The sequence below is a fragment of the Poecilia latipinna genome, unplaced genomic scaffold, assembly GCF_001443285.1.
Source record: "Poecilia latipinna isolate Pla-1442-1.1 unplaced genomic scaffold, P_latipinna-1.0 Scaffold2038, whole genome shotgun sequence".
Lineage (NCBI taxonomy): Eukaryota > Metazoa > Chordata > Actinopteri > Cyprinodontiformes > Poeciliidae > Poecilia > Poecilia latipinna.
Genome location: NW_015114654.1, coordinates 46064 through 56178, shown reverse-complemented (window position 1 = coordinate 56178; position 10115 = coordinate 46064). Strand labels below are relative to the sequence as shown.

Sequence of the window (10115 nt, the reverse complement as noted above, 5' to 3'; positions counted from 1 at the left end):
GGTATCATCAGAACCAGAGGTGAGGAAACTCAGCTACCATGGAGACAATTTACACACTTTAATCACTTTATTCTGTTTTTCACTGCAGGAAGAAAAAAGCCTCAGAAAGACATTAAAGTAAGAGAAACAATCATGATGAATACATTCATAGACCTTTTATATGTAGATTATAAATTACAAACATGATGCAAGCAGTACTGAATTAAAGCTTTTCCCTTTTTAGTCTTTACCTTAAAATACGTTGGAAGATAAACATTTATGGTTAATAAATTGTGTAAAACTGTTATTTTACATGAGTATTAATCCTATAAGCTGTTATTAAGGGTTTTTTCTGTGGTATCATTTGTGATGCTTTGAAGTTTCTCTCTAAATATTAATTTTATTTCTGTATCAGTTTCATCCAGTTAATCTCTGCTTGTATCTCAGGTTCGTTTTGCTGCTGATGACGACACAGTGGATTATGAAAATGATGGAGAACGTTCTGCTGCCGCCGCACTGCACTGAGCTTCATCACATCCGTTACAGTTTACAAAAAATGCTTTATTTTGATGTTTCATCTGTTTGTATGGGTGTCTTTTTGTTTTTACTTGTTTCCAGACTAAATTGGTTAAGGAATAGCTAACAGATAAATCTAATATCTAAAATAAAGACCTATTTTCAATGAAACTTCAAATTCTTTTTCACAGAGAAACTGTTGATACCACAAACTAACCAAGGATACTAGAGTGCTTTAATAAATCAAATCAAATCAAATTTTATTTGTATAGCACATTTCAGCACAAGGCATTTCAAAGTGCTTTACATTATTTAAAAAAACAGAAATACAGAAAATGCAACATAGAATCAACAATAAAAACAATAAAACACAACATTTAGTCAAGTTCCATCCATAACTATAATTGAAAATGTTTCAAATAAAGCATTATCTTGCCTTTTTCTCTAAAAACTTTGATTCTTCTTGTGCAGTCATTTTTACAGGCTGACTGAAGATCCTGGCTGTTAAATGTCATTTTAAGTCGTTATAAAATAAAACTTAATTGCATTTATCATAAAATGGCTGCCATTGTGTTCTGACAATTTGTGTTTCATGATTAATATTCAAGAGTAGATGAATGTGCTCTCTCTATCAGAGCTGCAAAAATAAAATTACTTCTATTCAGGTAATTTTATATTTACAAAGAGCAAAGTGCAGAACTCCAAGAAAACCTTCAAAAGTCCCTCCATCTTACAGAACAACCAGCACCGGCTGCCGTTAGACGGGTTGACCAGCTCCATGTTTCCTCCACATGAAGATAACGATTCGTTAGATGATGGCTCATTCAGACCCAAAGGTTTTGTAAACCTTTCCTGACTGATGTTAATATTTGTTTCTCATACACCTCTTTGTAAAGAGGAACATTTTGCTCCCTTCACATTTAGGAAACCATCAGGTTATTTTTCTCTGAGGTGTTAATTTTTTTGACCTGACACTTTTTTTTTTTTACCTAAGATATTTAACTGACAGAAAAAGCTAAAACTGAGGAAATGACATTTAAGTGAGTGTCAGTAGTACTGAGGAAGAGGCCCACTGCTGCTTTAATTAAACCAGAGACATAAAGGAAGTGACTAAACTCACCTTTCTTAGAAGAGCAACCGAAGCAATTCAGCCTCCAAGACGAAACAAAAGCAATGCTTAAAGATACAAATACAACTGGGAAGAATTATGCTGTCGTTATTCTTTGACAAAAAGTTTGTCTTTTCTCTATTTCCATGTTGTTCATGCTGCAATGCCTTCTGGGTAAATAACATCTAACGGTCCAACTGCACTAGCTCTATCCAGCCAAAACAGCAATGAGTAACATCTTTATTCCTTTTTAATTTGAACCGGAGCTCGTTGAAATCGATCAGAATGTAGAGATCACATGAGATGATGAAGATGAGGAGGACCAAACGAGGAAGAGGACAGAGTTGGCCGAAGAAGCTGCTGCCACTTTTGCTGCTGCCTTCAGCTTCATAAATGAAACAATGAATGGCACTTAGCTCTGGTCAGACTGTGTTAGTAGTTCTACATCTCTGGGTCTGGTCCGGTAACAGCTGATAGGTTCCAGTCTTACGGACTTAAACGGGAGGCGGTGGTGCCATCGGTACCACTACCACCTGTAAGCATTTAAAAGAGCTCTGCCTGTCTGATGTTAATCCCAGCATCTGTAGCTCTGTATTGGATCCGGTGCCGGTCCGATCGGTGGTTTTATATTCACTACCGGCAGCAGTAGCAATTAGCTCCGTTAGCATTTAAAAGATCTTCCAGCGCTGTCGGTCTGATGTTTCTCCCAGTGTTTTGTTGCGCCGGTGACAGCAGGGTTTGTGGATAAAAACTCTTGGCACCGCATTTGTTTTTAACTTGTGAAGGTAACGATTCCCAGTTCGAGCCTCCATCAGTTTTGCTCGTACAAATGACTCAAAATTTTCTGGGGAAAAATGTTGAGAGCACAAATTTAGGAATTCACTTTTAGGAACACAACAATCATGATGATTGTTGTCTACAATGATTGTAGACAAGTGGAGGAGTAATATTCATATTTCAACTTCAGTCACTAAATTAATATTTCCACTCATCCACTGTTCAGGTTTGCACGACTGATCAGTTATGAGTTCATGGAGACTCACTGTCTCAGTCGCTGGGTGAGCAACAGACTGTCTGGTGAAGGGGAGGCTGTCGCTGAAATAACTGAGAAAACTGTTAAATATATTTATTAGCACTCAGACATATTCCTGCAGATTAATAATTTGTCCTTAAAAGTTCAGGGAGTACGCCACCTCTCGTCCAATGGCTGCTGGAACAAACCTACGCAGATCAGGATGGCTAGATAACACTGCAAAACACAAAATCATGCCAAGTAATTTGGTCCAATTTCTAGTGCAAATGTTAAAACTAACTTGTAAGTAACTTTTCAAAAGGATATAGGAGCTTGTTTTAAAAAGTTCTAGTTCCATCATCAGATTATTTAACTTATAAAAAGAGAAAAATGTCTTGTTATAAGTGAAATTATCTGCCAGTGGAACAATTTCTCCACAGGTTTTCACCAATAGGTCTCTACTGGTCCTATAAATGCTGGACGCCTTCGTGCATCACACGGGTTTTCTGAAGTGAGGTGGAAGTTGATTCTTTCTGTCTGTCACCTCTCCTGTTCTGATCGGCCTTCTGAGATTATTTCTGGTTTTAAGATTATATCTGGACATATTGTACTGCAACAGGTCTCCAGATCTGTCAGAAGAACCATCCATGGTTTTCTGATTGGAAACAATAAACACACACACAACTGCAAACTAGTTTGGTTGGTTTTTTTCTGGGTTATGTTGCATTTTATATTTTTGCTTGTTTGTTTCCCTCATATAAATTTTTCCTCTGTTACCTCAGATCACCTCACAGCTCCATGTTAGTCAGTAACCATCCTCCACAGTACATTTACTAGCCAGTTACTCCCATCCTTTGTCAGATCCTTGATTTAGTGTGTCATGGTGTCTGAAGGCCTATGATGTTTGCCTTTGATTTTTCAGTTCTTTGGTTTATTTTGACTTTTCTTTACCTCCATGTCCCTTGTATTATTTGGAGATTCTGTTCTAGTTTTATTTTGGGTCAGAGTTAATGAACACCTTCATTCATCCACCGTAGGAGAAAACTAAACTCTGTTAAACAGATTACTGGTATTCTAATAAAAATCAAGGGATGATGTCTGGTATTATTCAGCTGAAAACATGGTGGTACAAAGTGTTGGCTAATCTGAGACATTACAACATATTGCACTTCCTCTTTCATCAGAACGTTGAATTTATTTACATTTTAGGACTTTCTAAGATACTGGGTACGAAAAGCACAACAATGCCTTTGTTTGTGTTTAATGCACAGTAACATAAATTTGTTTTTTAGAAATATGCTCTTATTCCTGTTTTTTAAAAAACGATGAGCTAACGGTATGGAAACCAGATGACGTCATCCGTGGTGGGTGTTGCTTCATTCAGAATGTCAACTCCAAGAAGGAAGTTACATCGTCTTCACTTGAGGCTGAGAGAGTTGAACAGCGTCCGGCGGCCGCTGGACTGACAGGAAATGGCCAAACTGGAGATATTTCTGCTCTTTGTGCTGCAACTTGAAGGTAAATATTTGACTTACATGTTGAATGTTGATTAATTACTTTAGAAAGCATTTTCAAAACCACCTCAGTTAACTTTTTAAGGGTTTGAGATATTTAGGTCAATTATATTTTATAAAATGAAAATGATCTTGAACATCACAAAATCTTTTAGAGGTTTGAAGAAGTTCTGAATGAAAATAAAGTACAATTAAATTAAACGCATAAAACATTTGATTTGGTGACTCATTTATTTTCCTTTTTTGTTCATTGCTGTTTTCAGCTGATGTAAGCATAAAACTTTCAGATTTTGTCTTTTTCTGTTAAAAGGTATCAGTGGAGATGCATCTAATGTCTATCACACAGTTGGAAACAATGTTGTGCTACCTTGTGATCGTCCATCTTCTTCATCGTGCCGCAGTGTTTCATGGCTTTATAACGACATTCTTGACAGTCCGACTAAGTCCAAAGTCTCAGATGGAAATATTAACCAGCAGTCAGTTAATGCTGCCAGGCTGAGTTTGAACACTGACTGCTCTCTGGCCATAAAGAGCATCATTCCTGAGGATGCTGGACGTTATACCTGCCGGAGAGGAAACACAGACAGCCTAATGTATCTGAATATTTTATCCAGTAAGTATAGTACTTATTCCTCTTAATGCCATTTTAATGTCCAAAACCTGTGTGTGTGTGTGTGTGTGCGTGTGTGTGTGTCTGCGTGTGTGCGTGTGTGTGTGTGTGTGCGTGTGCATGCGTGCGTGTGTGTGTGTGCATTTGTTTGTAATACATTGTGGGGACGATTTTCCTGACATATACTACGTTGTGGGGACCAATTGCTCCCCTTGGGTCAGGGGTCAGAGTTAGGACTAAGGTATGAATTGAGTTTTGGTTGGTTAGGGTTAGGGTTAGGTATGTGATGGATAGGGTTAGGAAAAGGGTAAAGGTCAGGTTTAGGCTGTAGAAATGAATGGAATTCAATGGAAAGTCCCCACAAAGATAGTAACACAAACATGTGTGTGTGCGTGTGTGTGTGTGTGTGTGTCTGTGTGTGTGTGCGTGTGTGTGTGTGTGTGTGTGTGTGTGTGTGTGTGTGTGCTGTTGTAAATGTCTAGAGACAGCCTGTAGCATGAACCCTCTGTCTATCTCAATAATGCTCTAACAAAATAATCATGAAGTGTAAAGTAATTGAAAAATGTCTAACAACAATGTGTAACAACTTATTTACTGGTTAATCTGAGATGTCAGTTTTCTCTCTGGTTTCATTTCAGTCTCTCCATCTCCACCAGCTGGTGATGCAGCAAAGGATGGAAATATAAATCTACAATGTTCTCTGTGGAAATATTTAACCCGTTGTTTAAATAACAGATTCGTCTGGAAAAATGACGTTGGAGCTGAACTAGTTGGTGAAAATGTCTCTGACCAGAAGACCAGTGCACAGATCCAGTGTGTTTCCTCTCTGACTGTGAAGCCTCTGGATAACACATACACCTGCCAGTTTTTTGAGGGAAACACAATGAAGATAAAAGCTCACTACACAGTTTTATCTACAGGTAAAACATAAATAAGGATAAAAAGCAAAACAGAGATTTCTTGTTTTTTAAAGAATTGCATTCAGCCGTTGTTTATTCTTGTGAGCTCAGATCAGACTCAGATGTATCCGATCTACATCATTGGACCGGTTCTGGCAGTGGGGCTGCTGCTGGCTGCCATCGCTGCTGTTCTCATCAACTGCAGAAAGAGAACCAAAGAGTCAGACGAGCTAAAGAACTCCAGTTCAGGTGACACTCACAGAGTTTAACTCATTTATTTAAAAACCAGGATAATCTATTTTTGTTGCTGCTGCTCCTTGATGAGATGCTTCATTAAATTTAATAAAATTATATTTACTTCTGGAAACAAATGAGCTTTAAACATCACATGTCATCAGTGTTACATGGCCTCCATTAGTCATGGGTCGTGTCCCATTGAATTCTCTCACCCAGACGTCCTGGTCACATTTTCCAGCTCCATTTATAGCTGTACTTTCTTCAGTGCAGCTTTCATTAACTTGCTGTTTCCAGGGTTAAACTGGTTGCAAAAGGTCCTGTCAACACATCACCTAAAACTTACATCACTTCCTTTGTCTTCTCATAAAAGGAAGTGGACAATATATGTAAGCATTTCCAGTGGAGCACTTAATAAATGTTAGCATGCACACTTCCTGTTATGATGAGACGTAATAATTCAGCCTATAGCATATTTTAATGTGTTCCCAGTTAAAATTGATTTAAAAAACTCATTTTATCAACAAAAACATTTATTTTTATTTTTCATAATTTAAAGTCTAGTGTATCAGCTGCACAACTCTTCATCACATGCACTGAGCAGGGAACATCATCATGAACGTCTTGGTAAAGAATAAAAAGCACATAAACTCCAAAACACACAGACCAGCATAAGGGGAATATCACAGTCTGTGAACCATGTGCATGAATTGGCTGCACCAGACAGGCTGGTATTCCTGGACAGCACTAAAGATGTGAGACAAAACACTGTTAGAATACATATAGAGTTTAGTACAAGAGTTCAACAATGATTCATTTTAAAACGATGTAATAAAGACCTGAAATGTTGCACAGGTTCAGGATTGTTCATGGAGATGCATCAGTCAGGCTTTCATTTTACTAAAAAATGAAAAAGTAGCAACGGGTTCTAAGATGCAGGTGATTATATTAAATCTGTAATAAAACGAAGAATTTACACATTTACACATCAGGCCTGTCTATTTAGCCTTTCAGCGTTATTTGAATTTTTTGCTAAATTGAAAATAGATACCGTTAACTCATTCCAGTTTGGGAAGAGAAATTCTGTTTATCTGCCTTTTAAAGCTGTACTCATTAAAAGTGTTAAAATAGGAATGGCTCTGGCTGAATTAAAGTTGTACTTGAAATTCTGTTTCAGACGTCAGAAAAGCAAACAGTCACATTCACCAAAATGTGAGTATCTTCTAAATATTCTACAGTTTCTTATCAATGATAAACATGAAAAAAATGTGTTCACATCCAATCGGAGGCCATATCATGATACAATATCATTTGATGCCAAGTAATAGTTTTAAACATCTGATTTTATTTGAAGCTTATAATGTGCAGCATTATAATGTGTAATGTGTAGCTTACCAATTGTTCTCTGGCATTAAACCTTAAACTTTGTTTTGTTCTCAGGCGGAGTTACCTTGCACTCTGACCTATGCATCGATCGGCCATTTTGGTCCAAACTCCCCTCACAGGGTAAGCGTGGGTGGCTCTCTGTGATGTTTTAGTTTAACACCAAAGAACAGGATTTCACTCGTTTGCATGGCAATAAACAAATTGAAAACGGGTGCATCTCAAAAGCTAAAAATATTAAGCTCAGCGATTCAGTAAGAAACCTACAACATAGATTGAGTAAAAACACAGTGAAATACCTGAAGCATTTATTTCTGTTAATTATGATGAGTTGGACTTACAACTAATGAAATTCCAAATTCAGATTATAAAACAATTACAATGTACATTTTCTTCATGATAAAATGCACAGATTATGTATTATTGTCATGCTCTAGTATTCAGAAAGATACTGTCTGGCTCTATTCAAGCATAATAATGTAAAGTTGAATGGAAGGAAAAAGTGTGGTAGTCAAATAAGCAGCAAGTATAATCCCTGTTTAAAAGGCCTGGACTGCAAATGAAGTCTGAGCTCACAATGTCACATGAATTTCCCCAAGTATTGTTTAAAAATAATTTCTAATAGTAAGAACATTGATCAGGTCAGTAGAATATATAAACATAGCTTTGTGTTTTATTTTTTTCTGATCCTAATATAAGAAGTTCTGTCCATGTTGTGAATCATGTGGTTTGTTTGGTCCAGGTCGCAGTTCAACACGATGTCGTCACTTATTCTGCTGTGAAGCCTAAAATGGAGACGGACATCGATCCCAACAGTCTCTACAGTCGCGTCAGCAAACCAGAATAAACCAGACAGGATGACGTGAATTATCATGACTTTTCATTACTAAACAACTTAACAGGAAGTGGACAAGTACATTTGTGCTTAAATGGCTGTATAGTTCTAGTTTATTATTAAGGAAGTGCAACTATTTTTTTTTTTTTGCATTTAAGATTTCACCATAGAAAAAACCTCAGTGAAAAAAGCTGCCATTTCTGCTCTTTAAGAAGAAGTCGTAGCTATTAGAAAACTACTTCTTAATCAAAGGAGGAGATCAATAACCAAAGCTCATCCTGGAAATCCATTTAATTCCATCAGTTAGTTGGAGGATGTGGCTGTTTTACACTGGAATATATCAAACAAAACATCAGATTAGTGGTTCTGCATAAAATATTTAGATTTTTATTGTGTGATATGCAATAAAAGTACCAAACAAAATGTAGTTTGATATAAAAAAGGTAACTAATGGTTGTTGTGATTAGTTAGCTAAAGGCTACTTGCCTCAGACTCATAGCATCTGCAACATCAGGATTTAATAAACCAGGTTTCCTGAATCTGATATTTCCTGGAAGTGGTTGGGTAATTTTCCCCACAAACAGATTATGTGTTTGCAGAATGTTCTCACGTGGTTCTTACATCAGATTAATCTGTCATACACAAGAGGTTAACACCAAGTATGCTAATTAGCATGTGGCTAACACATTTAAAAACTGTTTGATTTCTTTCACTCTTATTAAGGATCTTCACATGGTGAGCATCTTTTCCCATCAAATGTGACAAATATTATTTTGACTTTTTTTGCCTTTAGTTGGAAAATCTTAACATGTTTCTGAATTTTCTTAAAACTTGTTAAATCTTAACTGAGTTTCTTTATGAGCTCCAAAATTAAGTGTTTGAAAATCAACTAATGTGTAGCCTTGGTAGAGATTTTGCAAAAATTTCATTCTTCATGTTTTTTTAACAATAAGTTATGTAAAATATAAATGTATATCTGTGTTTTTTCTCTGTCTTAATAAGATTCTGAATGCTTGTGAATCCTGCATCAACCACAGCAACATAATCTTTGTTATTTTGCTGTGGTTGAAACCCCAATGCCTTATTTACCTTTTCTGACTTTTTACTGAAAATATGTGAAAGTTGCATGGGAGGAGATTTTTTGTGTTATTTGTTGGTAAAACTGAGGAAATAATTGATAGATTAGTAAACAGAGTGGTTCTCTAATCATAAGCATCAATTAATGAGAGACTTGCTCTCTAAATACTACAATAAACACGCACATTTTGAAACAATGCAACATAATTTCAACCTTTGGAATGATTAAAAATTAAAAAAGAAAACAGTTTAAAGGTTGAGTTTTTAGTAATTGTGTCTCTTTCTAGATCAAAGTCATTACTAGAGTAATTGCTGCCATGAACTCAATGTACCATTTTGTTTTCTTTTCCATTAAAAACCTTTCTGACCATTTGCTTCTGTCTCCTTTCTACCCTCTGCAGCCACAGTGCCTCAGAGCAGTTCAAAGGAAGCTGTTTCTTTCCACTGTCGCCACATGCTTTCACACAAAGAAGGATGGCTGGAAATTTAAAGACGGTGCATTCAGATCACTTCATCACCTAACATTAAGATCGACCGGGACTGTAGGGGACTAAATCTTAATATGACATCATGACTTACTAGTTTTTAAATTAATTGGGTATAATGGATTTCAGACTGACTGTATTCTGTATGAATAGAGATGAATGAGTTTTTGTTGTAAATTAGTCCCATATGAATAAAATGAACTGAACCTCTGCATGTTTTTTAGTTTTGGTTCCTGATGGTTTGTGGCTCTATAGAGTCTGTAAAGCTAAACTTGGAGGACTGTGGGCGGTGTCTCCGGTCAGCTAGTGACGCTTTGCTGATATCATTGAATATTGTGAAATATTGTACTTCTTCTTTTAGATCTCACAAAGTGTGGGAAAGTGCATTTTGCAAAACGTCAGTGTTATTCTAAAACAAAGCAATAATGTAAGTTTATTTTTTTCTGCTTTGTTCAGCTTGAAA

General features: G+C 36.5%; 1 protein-coding gene and 1 long non-coding RNA gene across 3 annotated transcripts in view; both read left to right on the top strand.

Annotated features, from left to right (window-relative positions):
* LOC106935876 (uncharacterized) lies at positions 1–490 on the top strand. Its single transcript, XR_001421989.1, has 3 exons — positions 1–19; positions 89–117; positions 427–490. It is a non-coding gene; the product is annotated as an uncharacterized LOC106935876 (long non-coding RNA).
* Positions 1–9863, top strand: part of LOC106935874 (uncharacterized) — a 15195-nt gene extending 5332 nt beyond the window's left edge. Inside the window, exons 1-7 of one of the 2 annotated variants that reach the window (XM_015016582.1) lie at positions 4018–4133; positions 4440–4742; positions 5378–5659; positions 5750–5887; positions 7050–7084; positions 7313–7378; positions 7998–9863. In XM_015016582.1, coding sequence (XP_014872068.1) covers positions 4088–4133; positions 4440–4742; positions 5378–5659; positions 5750–5887; positions 7050–7084; positions 7313–7378; positions 7998–8102 — 975 coding nt within the window. In that variant the 5' untranslated portion in view covers positions 4018–4087 and the 3' untranslated portion in view covers positions 8103–9863. Of the gene's footprint in view, positions 1–4017; positions 4134–4439; positions 4743–5377; positions 5660–5749; positions 5888–7049; positions 7085–7312; positions 7379–7997 lie in introns of those variants that run through there. The other variant, XM_015016581.1, reaches the window with a different exon arrangement.
* The last annotated feature ends 252 nt before the right edge of the window (positions 9864–10115 follow it).